The sequence below is a fragment of the Rhagoletis zephyria genome, unplaced genomic scaffold (genome assembly GCF_001687245.7).
Source record: "Rhagoletis zephyria isolate East Lansing unplaced genomic scaffold, Rhagoletis_zephyria_1.1 Rzeph_scaffold_00949, whole genome shotgun sequence".
Lineage (NCBI taxonomy): Eukaryota > Metazoa > Arthropoda > Insecta > Diptera > Tephritidae > Rhagoletis > Rhagoletis zephyria.
Genome location: NW_016158033.1, coordinates 23,585 through 40,991, shown reverse-complemented (window position 1 = coordinate 40,991; position 17,407 = coordinate 23,585). Strand labels below are relative to the sequence as shown.

Genomic DNA, 17,407 nt, shown 5'->3' with positions numbered 1-17,407 from the left:
ATGCAGTTGTATTTTTGTACATATGTACATACATAAGTACACAGGAATTAATTAGAGCTCAAATTTCTTTTATTCCAAACAACTTTCATCTTCTCGGTCATTCGATTACGAAGTTATTCCCTTTTCAAACAGCAAGCCACAACAAAATTTGGTTTTGCCAATGCCAATGAACATTACATATTTTTTCTCATTTGCATTGCCCAGTTTTCCATTTTCACTTCTGATCTTTCATTCCACTTTTGCAGTTTGTATAGTTTAATATTTTTTTATTATCAAAAACTCATTTAATTGCATTGTCACACCATTTTTCCTTTGATTTTTTTTTTTTAACATTTCTTTTTTTGTATTTTTTGGTACTGACTTTTAATTATGAATTGTGAGTTCAGTGCATGCAAGCGAATTTCATAAAGTTTGCTTTGTTCCCTTTCTTCTGCATACGTATTTACCTGTATATTTTAGCCTTTCCACTTCAACAATTTCTTTATTTATGTTGTTTTTTTTCAGGCAACCCTTTTTTTCGCACCTTTTTTGCCTTTTATCATTCATTTGTATCCCTGGTTTAATTTATTCAAAAATTGTAATCAGGATGCGAAGTGTCCTTTTTGTTTGTCCAATTACTTGTATTTATGCATGCGAACGCATAAGTGTGTACCTAAAACCCTTTATTTTTTGTTTTTTTAAAGAACTACACTTGAACAAATTAAAATCGGAGTTTTTCAAAAAATTTTATAAAAATATTATTACACAAATACTAAGTACAAAATCACTTATGTTCAAAATCTCTTAAGTACTTAGGCCGGCTTAAAGTTTAATTTAAACTACCAGCACTTCGTCATGCTTCAAAACAAATTCAGTTCTTTCCAGCCAGATGCGACCGGTGTACGTGCTTACCCGTCAGGTAATGACTGGTTTAGTTTTACTCTGCGGAACCAGACCTAGGTGTAGCTCCCACCGATGGTGCACTCTGAAGTTAAGGCTTTCTAATCACTGCAATGTAAACCGCGTGGGGAATTTGTCATTAATGAAACTACTGACTGGTTTCTTAACAGCATGACACCCTTTAAAGTGGTGAATATTTATTAAGACTGCCCCTGAAGAAGTGAGCCAAAAGTCGGCTTAGCAATCCCCATACTAAGTTGCAAGGTTAATTTGGGCACATGTGGATCGAAGGTAGTGAAAAGAGTTCCGTAGACTATCCAGCTGGCAGAGATAGAACGAGTTTAGAGTGAGTAAGGCATGAGGTAGAGGAACATTGAGGATTAGGTGGGGATTTAAGCGAAATTTTATTTTACAAATTCATTTGAGAAGTGATGTCTTTTGTTCCCTGTACTGCTTTTAGTATGCACTAAAGAATTCGAAAGACGAGAACACTTCGTAGCATAATTTCATGCACCTGTATGAGAAAATTTTTTTTTTATTGTAACTAATGTTTTCAAATACTTTAATTTAATTTTACCTACGTATTTTATTTTCAACATTCATAATTTAAAAAAATTAAAGCTTTATATATATTTTTGCTTGTTAACAAAGTTTCCTCAAATGACTCAATCTCATTCTAAATTGCGCTAAAATGCCAACACAAAAAGTTAAAAGAAACAAAAGAAAATACATTCTCTGCTCGCAGTATTCTCAATCGTTGCCAAATTAGCCTGCGAGCTTAATTCTAATTTCAGTGGCACTTGTGTGAAACTTTCTACAACTTCTTCGCAACTTTTTGGATTACAATGCAACTTAAATTTTCCAAAGAATCTTGCAAATACACAACGCCACATTTATCTCTTTTGTCCACGAATTGAATTTCATCCAAAATTTTATAAGGCTAATGTCTGTCAGTGTCACAAATGTTGCTAACTTTTTCAATAAGTTAGAAGGAAACTTTTGCTTTTTTTAAAATCCAAATATTCGTAGACAAACAGAAATGAAAGATGAAAGAGGCACGCAGCTAAAGTAGAGCATAAAATGGGCTGTTGAAATGTACACAGTTGTAGATAAAAGATGAATAGAGTGTTAAAATATGGTCAGAATGACCAGTGATATTGCAATATTTCAGTCGTAAATTTTTTGTGGAGTTTTTCCAAAATTCAGAAGATGAAAATCGTATGCTTGGTTTGCAGCTTTTGCGCTTCTTTTAAAGCAGTTATGGAGGAGAGAGAAAAAGTGGATTTATAAATAGTAGTGTGGTTATTTCTTGTTATTCTCGTTTGCTTAGAAAATTATTTCTTTTCGTGATTTCTTATCAAAATCATTCACACTTTAGCTATACAGCCGACTTGAAACTGTAAACTTTCAGAAATTCTTGCAAACATCATTAGATAAATTCTCATAGGACTGAACATGTTTGTAATGAAAATAAAATTATAGTTTAAAAACTAAAGCCTCGCTTTTATAATTTCCATTCGTACTGTTATCAGGTATTTAACTTGAGAATAGAAATCGCTGCATCTTTTAGGCGCATCAATATTACATAGCTACATCCCGAGCTAATAAAAGGGGGGTAAAAAGCATTGACGCCAATTCATACTTTTTGGCACACTAATTGCTATCGTGCATAGGTAAATAAATAGGGAATGCAGCAATAAGAAAAAGCTCTCAAAGAGTCTTGAACTATTTTTACGATGAATGCTGGACTCAAATCTGGTGCCACATTTTAAAAATTCTTAATAGATCCATATTGGATCTACCATTTATCATGGAAAAGTTAAAATCCAACGTACGTATGTACATGGCGTATGAGTAACATTCTAATCTCATCTGAGTAACTCATACGCCATGTACGTACCGTGTTGGACATATCATTTTGGACTAAATTAAAAATGATATTACATATTTTTTCTTAGGTCAAGGTTGAAAGTTTAATGCTATTGTATTTGGAGCTTTTTGGCCAGGTATATTAAAAATATTGAAATGATATTTTTTCACTAATACTTATTTATTAATTTTTGAAATTTTTCAATTAAATTACAGTTCATTCCCGAATAGGCGCCATAGGCGTTGCGTCTGACTCGCGAGTCATCTGGGTATGTGTTAACTCGCCTTTCGGCCACAAACAGTAGAGTCGTTCAGAGTCATGTCGGTGTAACTAACATAAATATATTTATTTTCACTAACACATCTAAACCAACTCGCGATCCAGACGCACCGTTTATACCGCCTATAGCAAACGCCAAACAATTTCAAGCTGGAAACTTTGCAGAACACTGAAAAAAAATCATCAAATTTTCATCCGAATTTCAAAATTTTTTCTCAGAAGTGTTAAAATTTTTTAAGTTTACAGTTTTATATCTATTCAATTATAGTGCAATAATGTGCAAGTTTGAAGTGGCCAAAAATTACCGTTGATTTTTTAGATTTTTTCCCCCGAAGGAGTTGTGGTTTTCTTCGATATAAAAATAAGTTTTATGTATGTATATTAGGGCGGAGTAATTTAATTTCGAAAAAAGTCTATGTCATTTTAAAATTCAACGTTCGGTTCTAAACAAAAGTGGTGTACAAACTACATTTATACAAAAAAATTAAAAAAAAATCAGCGTTTAATCATTTTTTCTGAACTAAATTAATTTACCATTTACAACATTTTGTGTTTTCTTCATACAATATACTACTTTTTCTTTTGAAAATTGGGAGGGTCAAATGTCTTTTTTGGTCTATAGTTTGTTCACCATTGTTGCTTAGAATTAATCTTAAAAGTTGAATTTGCTATACACTTTCTTTGAAAATTTTGCTCCGAACAAATTACACCGCCCTAATATATATCGTTCGCCACGATGAATATCAACATACATACATATGTATATATGTGTATATTATAAAGATATGTATAAAAAAAATAACGATAATGAATTATTTGTTGTTAATAAAAAAAAATGTTGCGGAAAATTAGCAATAATTTACACATGGTAGACGCCAAATATATAGATAAATTGTATATCGAAGCCAAATATATCGAAATAAAGATGCCGTTTTTGATGTATATTGAGATAAACATGGCGATAAATGCATATACCTATAAACATGTCTATATATAGGGTGATCCATAGGACTTAGGCTTGCTTTTGCACCGAAATAATTAAATTTTTTTAATTCTACAGAATTTTGCATTTCATTTGATACCCGAGCTATGTTTCTACTTTTCACTGAATTTTATTAATAATTTTATGAATCAATCATCANATACATACATATGTATATATGTGTATATTATAAAGATATGTATAAAAAAATAACGATAATGAATTATTTGTTGTTAATAAAAAAAAATGTTGCGGAAAATTAGCAATAATTTACACGTGGTAGACGCTAAATATATAGATAAATTGTATATCGAAGCCAAATATATCGAAATAAAGATGCCGTTTTTGATGTATATTGAGATAAACTTGGCGATAAATGCATATACCTATAAAGATTTCTATATATAGGATGATCCATAGGACTTAGGCTTGCCTTTGCACCAAAATAATTAAACTTTTTTAATTCTACAGAATTTTCCATTTCATTTGATACCCAAGCTATGTTTCTACTTTGCACTGAATTTTATTAATAATTTTATGATTAAATCATATCTGACGTCAAAGAGAAAAAAAAGAGTTTTATTATAGGGGGGTTTGCGAGCATATTAATTTTTTGTGTGTAAAATTCACTGTCGCACGATGTTGTCATTTCGATACAAAAATATATTTCCTTGTTGCCAATGGATGTGCTTGGGCTCTAGCGAATAAAAAATTAATATTTTTTATATTTTTTATATTATTTTTTCTTTTTAATTATGCCTGTATTATTTTTTCACACATATATAGCTTCCCTTTTGAAATCATTATTTGCGTTCTAAATCACTTTCTAAACGCTTTTTAACACAATAAAACAATAAGAAACTACAACTCAAAAAATGCACAAAATGTGCCTTATTAAAAAAATTTTAATAAAAGAAGAAATTCATATATAGATGTGTGCAATTTGCAAATAAATATAACTTAACNTTTCCTTGTTGCCAATGGATGTGCTTGGGCTCTAGCGAATAAAAAATTAATATTTTTTATATTATTATTTTTTTTTTAATTATGCCTGTATTATTTTTTCACACAGATATAGCTTCCCTTTTGCAATTATTATTTGCGTTCTAAATCACTTTCTAAACGCTTTTTAACACAATAAAACAATAAGAAACTACAACTCAAAAAAATGCACAAAAATGTGCCTTATTAAAAAAATTTTAATAAAAGAAGAAATACATATATAGATTTGTGCAATTTGCAACTTAATATAACTTAAATCAGTCGCACTTTCTTCAAAAGCATTACTAGTAGTAAGCGGTAAAGACCAAGAATATGTAATGCATAAAAACTAAATGTATTAAAAATGTACTTCCATAATTTATCACAATCAAGGCCTAAGTGCCAGTTTATACCTAACGATTATATTATATCCATCCAAAACGTTCTTTGAGAAAAATTATACACATTTACATATACTTAAGTATTTCTAAATATAACTACTAGCCAAGTACTTTGGCTTTCTTAAGCAATTAATGTCAATCGCATGCCTCATCTGCTGACAGCGATTGTTCTGATTTCTTTTTGCTTGCACTCAATTTAATTAAGTTTATAAAAAACTGTTGATTTAAATGGTTTCCTTCCGCTACATTCTTTGCTAGAAACCCTTTTCAGCTTAACTATAAGCAAAAGTATGTATATGTATCAATACCTTCATTTTTCAAACTTTTTTCATTATAATTTCCTTCAATTTTTATTTTTATCTTGCCTTTTTTTATCTGTGTCCCGACAGTGGTTGAAATCCGTTTAGTTGGTTGGGCTTTAAAGGGTGAATAGCAGAAAATGCAAATCATTCAGCACTTACCTTGAAAACTTGACGACAAAGGAAATTCTCTTTAACCGGAAGCAATCTGTAATGAGAGAAAATAAACATGTCAAATAGCAGAAAAATACGTACGTATGTATGTTAATGAGTGGGAAATGATTGAATCGGACATGAATAAAGGGAGATTACAAATGTACATACTACTTTCAGTGCAAAGTTAGTAATACGGAAATGTTCACCAGAGCAGGTCAAGTGAGGAAAATAAACAAAGAGTATCGGTAGCAGAAATTGTGAGAAGGAAATCAGTTTGCCTTAAGTTGTCTTGCAGTTCACGAAAATAGAAAAGGTAGAAATGCATAAAATATGCAGATACAATAAAAAAAAGAATGAAAAAAGCAAAGGTTTGGATGCAAAAATAAGCATGTATATTGAAATTATTTGCTTGGGGAAATAATAAAGATTTTCCATCCTGTTTTGAAGGGGATAAAGCGGAACTTGCCAGAATTAGGAATGAGACCTTTGGTGTTGAGAGACGAACTCCTGAGCATTTTAACACCCAACAATTTGCTAGATTTATTCATAGATGGTATAGATTTTAAACAGAGTAAAAGGAGAATGAAAATAGTACAATGACTCATATCAGAAACAATTTTGGCAACAGATGATAAGATAAAAATTTTGACAGCAAGAATTCTGAGCTCTCTTTTCTACAAGCTTAATTGGTGTTAGCTCCGAAAAAGCATGCTTTTTGAATTCATAAAATTATAGTGGTCGAAACGGCCACAATAAGCACCCTCGCCATTTTAATTCCATAAACAGTTGCATCATAAAAGAATCCCCAAAAAGTTTAACTCATTTACCAGTCGCTTGAAAAATCAAGCAAGTAGCAAAAATGCAATTTCTTACGCCAGTAAACTCTTAACTGCCAATGTCAACACAATCAGACAGAAATAAAAACTTTACACTTCCCAACGAAGCGCTACAAATGCTTTTTAAGTACACTGAACAAAATGTTCGCAAAGCGCTTAAACAAAATACAAAACAAAGCGAAATGAATACATATTTACTCACTTGGCCATTTCGGAGAGTTGCAGACGTCCATCCTTGTTGGCATCGAAGACTTGTAACTGCAAAAAGAAGATAAGAGAAAGTATTGTTTATTACGGAATAGAAGCGGAAATGAAGACAACGAAGTGTAGTGAACACAGCTCAGCATATAAATTAGTGAATTTTACAATGAATTTGCTGAAAACTCAAATACTCTTATTTCCTCAGATAATTTAATTTTTGAACTTAAACAATAGCTTGGCTCGCGCTAACCAACGCTAAGAGCTTACATTTCAAATTACACAACACTTTTACTGCTGGCAAATATTTTCGCTATTTCTGCATCTCTTTGGTACTTTTAGCGCCTGGAATTAAATATGTAAAGTATGGCAAACTGAATACTTTCTTTCCGCTCTATTCACGCGCCACCTGATGATGTCGGGCTCCCTTAAGGTCACTCTAAGCGTTCCCGACGGTAATTAAGTAAATTTTATGCTACTGCCATAATAACAACAACAATAACTGATTTACTGTTGGATAACAAACGCTTAGATGAGTAGCGTTTTAAATTCACTGCGTTGCATTAGTTGTTCGTATAGTAATAATTCAGTTTATTCTATTTACTGCGGATTAGGAAAATCTGTGCCCAGCCAGCTGGAGATGAACGTGCTGAGTTAACCCCTTTAGTGCATTTGATGTGATTTAAGAAGTGATAGCATTTAAGTGAATCGAAATTTGTTTTTGCTTTTTGAAGGGTAAGGAGAATATCATTGGAATTGGGAGTATTTAGGCATTGATAATAATAGTTTTCGAAAAGAGAAAATTAAAAGTTTTTTTAATACAAAACAATTTTAAAACATTTCGCTTACTCCCAAAAATTTGAATCTAAAAAAACAATTTTTTTATAAATTTTTTTTTTTTTTTTTTAATATAGGCTACTCTTAAGTAATAATACTCTAATATTCATCATTATATAAATAAAAATCCGCCATTAAAAAAAAAATTAGAAAATTGTATTTTTTTTATTTTTAAAAGTCCCCAAAATAACGCTAGCATATTTATAAATGCCCAAAATTTTTCGAAAAATAACCAACTTTCTTCAAAAATATTAAAAAAAGTTACGTCAAATCCGAATTTTTTCAATTCACAAGGTCGTATTTTTGAAAATTTACGAACGACTTTATTTCTTAAATTTCAAAAATTATTTGAGTAAAAATCTAAGTGACTACTTTTTTCGAAACTTTAAGAAAAATTCAAACTTGAAGCTACATATACTTATATTTTCTATCTAGACAACCTCTCCAATTTCCTATGACCTCTAAAAATACTGAGAAACTTTTGGCAAAATTTTGAAAAATTTATTTTTACGAAACCAAATAAAAATATGAAAATTAAAAACTTTAGCGCTTTAAGTACCATAAAATCTTTTCATTCTTTAAGGAAATTCAAGTGTATTTTCTAACGCCAAAGAGTTCCTATTAAAAACTTAATTTTTTTTTTTATTTAAAACAAGAGAAATATTGGAATACCGCTAGTTATTTAAGAAATCATCAAACATCATATATGCCTATCTTACGTAGAAAAAGCCAACAGATACAATTGGATTACACGCACATGTGCTATCAATCAAACACTTTCCGCACTTCGAATCGGTACTGTTCGGTCATATTTTTAACCCAAATTTCAAATCATCAAACAGCAGCCAACATTTTGCGTAATTAATAAACGCCACACACGCCTCTTCACATTGCCTACACTTTGAAAATATTACAGATTTTTTTGCTTGTACACAAACTGTTTCTGCAAAAATAAAGTACAGTAAAAATTTAAATGAAAGCTCAGAATACGAATACGCTCATAATTTAAATCACCGAAAAACGACTTCAATTAGTTTTATGACAAACTTCAGAAATTTGTTCGCCTACTAGTTAAATCTGCCACATTGACAGGAAGCGAAAAAGCGATAACGAGACACAACTACTTAAAAACACATATAAAAAAAGCCAAACAAGTGATTGGCAGTAAAAGTTGGAAATTCGCGATAATGCGTAAAAGAGGAAAAACGACATGGAACTACTCGTATAAATACAAACGAAAAACAAGGCCAAAGTGACGCGCAAAATTAGGGCCAGTGAAAATAAAGAAGGCATAAAATAAAATCGTCGAAAATACCTTAAAGCTAGTAAAGTCGTTGTCATGTTTTTAAACCCACTGTATGATTTTGTCGTCCTCAAGATAAAGTCCGATTCTGTCTCGAAGTACAAACCCAGTTGGCGTAATGAGCACAAATTCGGTTGTGGCCAGTTAGGTAACAAATAAGTAATCTGATTTCATTTCTGTTGAAAATATTTATTGAATTTAGCTTAGTGATTGATTGGAAAAGAGACTGGATTATTCCAGGTCTCATTATAGTACAACAGTATTTACTATGTTCGAGTTTACACATTTATTAATTAAGAGTTTCGAGTCGTATGAAGACGATGCGTAAAGCCTTTTATCCAGGCTTCCCGAGCTAAGATTTTCACTAGGAATTTTTTGCCATAACAGATTCCCTTGTACGCCGTATCAGAAATTCAACATTTTTCTAGTTATTAAAATTTTTAAATTAGGGTGCCCATAGAAAATATTTTTTTTTTGAAAATTTCAAGACCCTGCCCCCTAATTTTATTCGTTTTTATGAGAAATACTGTTGCCTATTTTTATATATATTTTTAAAGGTCATTTAGAGGTCGCGACCTGTCGATTTAAGTCAGAAAGTACTATTTTGTAGATTAATGAGTTTTTGAATGACTATTTTTGATTCGATTTCCAAGATCGACTATGATCTGAGAATAGGATATGTAGGCCTTTAAAACGGTATATAATAATCTATTGTATGACTTGGCTTATTGGGTGTTTTTATCGGGTAAATTAAAAAAAAACCTATACTGGTCGATCTCAACGAAATTTGGTATACACAGCAAATGGAGAAAACATGACTTATGCATATTTATTTAACCTCGTCAGAATATTCAAGGGCTAAAACAGCAAGGTTGGCAGAACCAAAGTTGGATTTGCCTCTTCTTGTGTAGTATATTGTCACACAAAGCTAAGAACCCACAGTTTTGCGTCGGGTCTCAACAGCAAATGCACAATGGTTAAAAACTAGAATTTAATGTTCATATTTCACATTTTTCAACCAATTTGATTAATTTAATGAAAGCTGTTTAATAAAATTAGCAATATACCAATTGAGCCCGATTTTCGAATTCTTATATGTTTAAATACAATTTTTTAATGCAAAATGCGGAAAAATAGCAATTTTGAAGACAATCGATTTTCTTGCTTCAGCTAATAAATGCTACATAATTAAAACTAGTTAAAAACGATTTTATGGTTCAGCAAAAATGAAAAAAAAAATTACAGAAGAAATTGAAATGTTATAAAAAAATGTTACGAAAATTAAAAATATTTTTTATTTGAGTTTTTAGAAAAATTTGTATGTAAGAGTATGCAGTGGAAGTTTTAAGTGGCGTTGATTTATAATAACCCAAAACTTCTTTAAAAAATACAAAAATTTTATTTTGGTAAACATTTTTTTTTATATTTCAATTTTTTTTTGGATTATTTCGTTTTGGATGATCCCTACAATTGTTTTTAACTATTTTGATTATTGCATTTATAAACTGGAGCAGGTGAATCAATTTTCTTTAAAATTGCTACAAAAAAAATAATACAAGGAAATGAAAATTCAAAAATCGGGCTCAACCGGTCTCTTGCAAATTTTATAAGATCTCATAAAAAGAAAAATAAAAATTAATAAATTGAGTGGAGCATGAATGCTCCAGTGTATTATGAACAGTAAATGCCAGCTTTGAACTACTGTGAAATACACTCGGAGATGTGTTATTGATTGTCGTGAGGTGATCACCATCAGCAAATCGAATTTCTAGGATTTCTAGGAGACCGCAATAACCGTTCCAATTTCTCAACGCGGACTTTAAAAACTACCAAAGATTTGCATTGGGTATTCAACGTACAGTTCCACTAGAAATTAAACTTAGATACTTGTGTTTTATTCCATTTTTATTGCTATTTGCGATGTGCCTCCAAAAGTTTTTGAATTGTCAAACTTTCAACATAAAAACTTGAATTCACGTACATACGTTACGCCGACCGACCAACCACAGGCACACTTACACTTCCCGCCAATTCAAGCCGCGAAGCTAGTTTCATATCTCTTGCCACACACCTGACACACTCGTCCCACCGCACCGCCCGCACAGTCAGGTTCCTTTATTGCGCAAGCTTTGTTTTAGATTTGCTTCCTCCAACAACAACAGAAAAATATTTAAAACAAAATAAAGGTATATCAATTGAAATGAATCAGCATTTGTGGGCGTTTAATGGCAAAAAGGCAAATGAGAAAGGTTAATGGCGGAAGGGGAGATTGAGTTGTATGCATGTCTGTGGCGTTGCTTAAAAAGTTCTTGCAAGCAGGTTGTGAAATAATAGCCAACTGGATACCACACAATGCTGCAAATGAAGATAAATAGAAAGGATGCTGTGTGCTGTGGTAGGAGAAAGGTTGCCAGCTTATGCCGCAAAATAGCACTTTGGCGCTTAGGTACGCAAATGCCTAAAATACTGATAAGATTGCTCGTGTGACATGTTCAATTACTCTGCACGCACACATCGATTTAAACACACCGGCACGGCACGGCACACAGCCATATTTACGACAACATGCGCTACAGTGTGCCTACGTGCTGCCCAACAAGATCCCTTTAGGGCAAAGTGCGTTACTAGATTTTTTTTTGTTTCCAGTCTCTGTAAGCATGTACATAGCATTGATTGCCTGCCTGCCTGACTGTCTGCTTCCTGGCCAAGGGTTTGCGCTTAAGCTTTTGCTAATGTGTAATTCATGCGCTTGGTTGCTGGGAAAAACTTTGCGTTCACACTCCCTTAATCGCCTTTTTCAGCCGACATTTTTGCATACTTCAGCTCCCAACAGAATGCTTGCGACTGCGGTGAGGCAGCACACAAAAAAAAACGTAGTAAATCATTAACATTGACAGTTGAAGTGGTGCTGAAGAGGTTGTGGCTTTTACTGTGGTTACGGCGGCAAAAACCAGTTGCCACAGGTGTGCGGTTTGCTATGCTTATCTGCTTTTCCCTCACTTTATGGGCAAAGCAAGAAAAGAAAACATTGAGCTTTAGTAGGTAAAAGTTTGCTGCCTTGTAGCAAGCATGCATTCCAACACACACAGGAGTGTGGGCCGCCTTTGACCTCGTGCTGCGCATCAATTTTAATTTAATATTTTTTCTGTGGAGGTATATTTATGCATATACATTTATATTGCTCTAACCCTAATTAAGCTTAAGTTCTTAATTCCTGTTTATGCTTATAAAAACTCGTTTCATTATTTATGTTTATATGGCTTGACTTTTTTAAATCCATTTTCATACGCTTTCGGTACACATGGTTATTACAAGTATGTAGATAAAAATCTCATTTACATTTACGCTTTGTGATTTACTTTGTATCGCGGATATATGAGCAAATATCACGAGTTATTAAATTTTTTGACAAAAACGTGTTTTTGTCCGATTTCAATAATTTTGCTTTTATGTGGCAAGCACAATAACCATACCGAGTTTGGTACAAATTGGTATAACGGTTACCGAGATACATATATGTGATCATAAGTGGGCGGTGCCACGCCCACGTTCCAAAATTTTATCATAAACGTATTTATTGGTAAAGAATCGTTGCAAGCATCAATTTTGAATCAATTAGCTTTAATATTTAGTGATAGTGAGTTTATATGGGATTTGGGCGTGGTTATTGTCCGATTTTAAAAATTTTCGGCCATTTGTTATGCTGTACCAAGGCCAACAACTGTGCCAAGCTTGGAAGAAATTGGTGCGGCAGTTACCAAGATATACACATGTAACCATATAATATTCTTATTTTTCGTCTGACAATTATTGTAAATATCAATTTTGAGTGAGTAATCTTCAGTAGTTACTAAAATATCACAGTTTTCGTATTTCTGGAAATTACCTTTATATGGGAAGTGGGCGTGGTTACAGTCCGATTTCGCCCATTTTCAATACCAACCTACCTTGGATAAATGGAAACCTACATACCGAATTTCGTTGAGATATCTAAATTTTTGCTCGAGTTATCGTGTACACGGACGGACGGACAGACGGACAGACGGACGGACAGACAGACATGGCTTAATCGATTTCTCTTTTCATTCTGATCATTTATGTATACATTTGTCTATATCTATCTCGATTCGTTTTGGCTGTTACAAACAACCGTTATGTGAACAAAATTAATATACCCTTGTGCACAAGTGCGCTCGGGTATAAAAATCAAAATGCTCGTGCTCATATAGCTGTAGTTGTGTGTGTAACGTATACGCCCCGTAGCACCAAACACCAAAATCTAACACGTTTACTCGCACGCTTTAACTTAAATGTCATATTAGTTGAAAGTAAATAAATTTTGGCATGAATATTTTTCTACAGTATTACTCACGAATATACATATTAATTTGTTCATGTATAGACCAATTTCAGAATGAATGTGCCGATAAAAATTTGTAAAATTGGAATTTTTATTTCGCAAATCATCGTCATCTTATAATAAAAGTAATTATTTTTCATTTGCATTACTCTAGATGGGTTTGTTTTGGCAAGAAGTATCTGAAGAATTTTAAACTTTTAAAACGAAAAAATTGTTGTATATAAAAAAATACAAAATAGCTGCAACAGATATTCTGCATGCTGCCAGTTTTTTTCAATTTGGTGGCACACTCTTGAAGCTTCACAGATATGTTGTACTTGATGCCAACTTTCATTGCCTTTAACATGAGCATTCTATTTGAAAACTTCCCAAAGTTATAACAAAAAAAAACAATTATGATTTTTTCGAATGCCAATGAAAAAATTCGTAATTTCGGTACTTTTTTGCCTAATAAACGGTTTAAGGCTAAAATTGTTCAAATACTTGATTTATTTTTTATTGTACTTGTTTCTGGAACCCCATTGACTGAAATAAATGCAAGAATGCTTAGCGTTCTTTTTCTGACGAGAGAAGGGAGTGACACAAAAAAACTATACTTTCTTCATGACATAAAAATTTGGAAATTAAGGAATAAGCGACTTTTATTTAAAATTTTGTCACATTTGAAACCATTTTATGTAGTTATGTACAAAAAAAGAAAAAAAAAGGATTAAGCCATTTATGCTCTCACGGCCTCCTTTAAATATTAACACCGATTACACATTTTTAGCCTTTTATTTTTGCCTCAAAAAAAGTTTCCTTATATTTTTTCGCTGAAAAAGCAGGTTATGTTTGCTTCTTATTTTTTAGACATTTACATTAAGTAAAGCTCTTTCAGAAATTTCGGATTTTCCGAGAAATTTTGACATTTTGTGGAGATTTTTTTCGTTACCGATTAGAATTTTTTGCGAGACTGCTTGATTTATTTTTTGGGATTTTTCTGTTTATCGACAGGATATTTTCAGGACTTTGCAGAATTCTGCCCGCTGTACTCTTCGGATTTTGTTCGTGACTTTCGGAGACTTTTCGAGAATGTCTCTGTACAGTTTAATATTTTTTCGGAATTTTTTTTCAGCATCTTTCCGGAGTCTTAAATTTTTTTTCTGGGCATTTCTTGACTTTTCTGGTACTTTTCGGGATTGGCGTATTATGAGGATTTTAGAAAGTATCAGCTCCAAAATTATATACTTTTATAAATCTTAATTTGCTTCGTCTGAATGGCGAAAAATGAGAAATAAGAATTTATAGCTATTCTCTGCCAAAAAATATGGGCCATTTTTCTCTTAAAAATCAGAAGCAAACACAATCCATTTTTCTTGCTCAAAAAAATACAAATCGAGAGTTTACTAATTTTTGTTTACTTTTTTTTAATTAAAGCAATTCTCGGGCAGCCTCTTTTCCACTAACAAAGATTTAAGTTTTATGCAGTTATTCTGAAGATAAACGTAAATAAAATTTCGTATCGTATTTCCACTCCTAAAATACAAAGAATCATTCTTAAAAAAAAATCTGAATAAAAAGAGCTCATTAGGTGATAAACTATTCTAAATGAAATTCTTGCCATTGCATTTATACATACTTAATAATGTGGCAATGATTACACACAAACACTTTTGGGCATACATATGCACACTAAGAGTATGTCCACATGTGCGTTTTGCCCAAATAGTGACACGAATTAATTACAAGCAACGCAATGGTGGCAACAAAGCTTTGGGGCTATGTGGCCAGTGGTCATCACACGAAACTATAGGACAGACGTGACAGGCAGTAAAGATCAGAGCAGAGTGTGACAAACAACGGCGTCTATATTGAGAAACTAAATACACTAAGGGAACAAAGTATTGACACAGATATTATTTCACAATCATATATTGTAATATTACAACATACTACAACAAAAAATATAACTTCTAAACGTGTGCTGTTTTATACCCCATTAATTTTTAGAAAAAGAATGCAAGTTTGAAGATTTTTGAAATTATTTGTTGAAAGTTTTCGCATTTTTCCTTTCTAAGTATTTTCGAAATTTTTTGTTTAGAATAAAACGCGTGTAAAAAATTGCACTTTTACAAAAATCCCATGTGCTACTAAACTGCATACTCCAAAAAAACAAAATATTAAGAAGCTGAAAATTTGCATGAATATTTATTATATTTTCCTAAGTTTTGCACCAAATTTAGAAATGTTTGAAAATTTGTATTATGATTTATTGAGTTTTCCTGAATTTTACACAAAGTGGAGAAATAATATTTTTATGTTTTTTGTTGTGGTATAAACCACATTTTTATAAAAAATTACCGGAAAAATTAAAAATTGTTGCATATATTGTGAAACATGCTTTGTGCAAATACTTTTTGAAGTGCGTGTATACACTGATGCCATTTGAGCAACTGAGCCTAAAGTAGTTGTTGGCCGACCACGAGATGTCAAAGTGTCAGTGGATGAAAACCACGAATGTCAACGCAATTTCCACTTATGCGCCAACCATAATTAATCGAGTCAAGACGCAGAGCAGAGCAACAAAGCGGCTGTATATTCTAGTAGTACAGAATAGCAACGAATGCAATTGTGAGAGAGAGAGAGGGACAGAGGGGAAGAAGGAAGCATTAGTCTATAAAATGAATTTTGGATGGGTAGTAGTACTGGGGCCCCAGTAACGGCTGCAATGAATTCTTGCCAATTACAGCTGCTGCAGCAGCTCTGAGGCTTTCTGGGAAATTATGCGGGTGTTAAACCAACAAATCTTCGCATCTATGCCTTGCACGTGTGCTCTTGTCACGCTTTCAGTAACTGAATGCATAAATAAACTTACTCGCCAGTGCTATTGGGATTTCAGCTGACGCTATTGCTTACTCGAAATCCTGTTGTACTGTAATTACGCTGCTGCATATTAATACGCGGCTGTCACCAATGATATACTAGGGTAAGGAAAATGCATAAGTGTGTCTATATATATGTATGTTAGGATGAGTTTCAGGAAGTGTAAGTGTATTAGTGATGTTGTTTTCTTTACGGTGTTTACTTAAAATTCATGTGCATACACAACCGCAAATTGCTTTGCTGGCTGCTCGGCTGGAACTGACGAATACACAGATATAAACGTGCAATGTACTTATACTAAATATACAGATATAACTTTACGGTCAGATGATTAAGTTAATTTTTAGAAAAATTTTAGTAGGTTAAAGTGCAAGTTTCAAGACGCTAGAAAATTGTGTTGATTTTTTATATTTTTTTTTGGCTGACGGTGTTGTGCATTTTCTTCGATTTANTTCAAGACGCTAGAAAATTGTGTTGATTTTTTATATTTTTTTTTGGCTGATCGTGTTGTGCATTTTCTTCGATTTTTAAGTACGCTCGACTTTTGAATTGCCTAGCACAGTCAACAAAAAAAAAAATATTAAAAATCAACGCGATTTTCTGGCGTCTTGAAATTTACATTTTATCGTAATAAAATTTAATGGACTATTAAACTGCATACCTAGAAATTCGCAATAAAAAGTTTGAAATTTTAGGGTGTAAGTGGTATATTTTGTTGAATTTTTATAATTTTTGTATAAAGTTTGAAATGTTGATGGTTATATAATGCGCCAGACTTTTATCAAAAAATAATAAATCAAAGATAACTAGCCGAAACTGGTTAAAATGTCACCTTACTTAATCAGCTTACCACAAGTTTATATGTTTTAGGAACATACATACATATGTAGATATTTGCTTGGGGATTTCAGACCGCATGCAAATAATACGTTCTTGAATGCTGAACATGGCTCCGCTGCTAATAAAAAGGTTATCTATCCAAATTTTATGAAAAATAATTGAATTTTTTATTTACTGAAAAAATATAAGATTTTTGGATTAGGGACTTCATAATGTGTGAATAATACCTAAACCTCTCCACAAGCATATAAATAAAAATAAAGTGCTTCAAATTTTCTTTAGATCGATCCCTTACCGCCGGAAAAATTGAAAAAATTGGAAAGC

The 17,407-nt window shown here is 32.2% G+C and overlaps 1 protein-coding gene across 1 annotated transcript in view; it reads right to left on the bottom strand.

The window, feature by feature from the left end:
* LOC108362148 (calbindin-32) overlaps window positions 1-17,407 on the bottom strand; it is a gene marked incomplete at its 3' end in the record, with an annotated part of 119,113 nt that overhangs the window by 83,581 nt on the left and 18,125 nt on the right. Inside the window, exons 6-7 of the mRNA XM_017615010.1 lie at window positions 6,886-6,941; window positions 5,854-5,899 (exon numbers count right to left, since the gene is read on the bottom strand). Of these exons, the coding sequence (XP_017470499.1) occupies window positions 5,854-5,899; window positions 6,886-6,941 (102 nt within the window). The remainder of the gene's footprint in view (window positions 1-5,853; window positions 5,900-6,885; window positions 6,942-17,407) is intronic.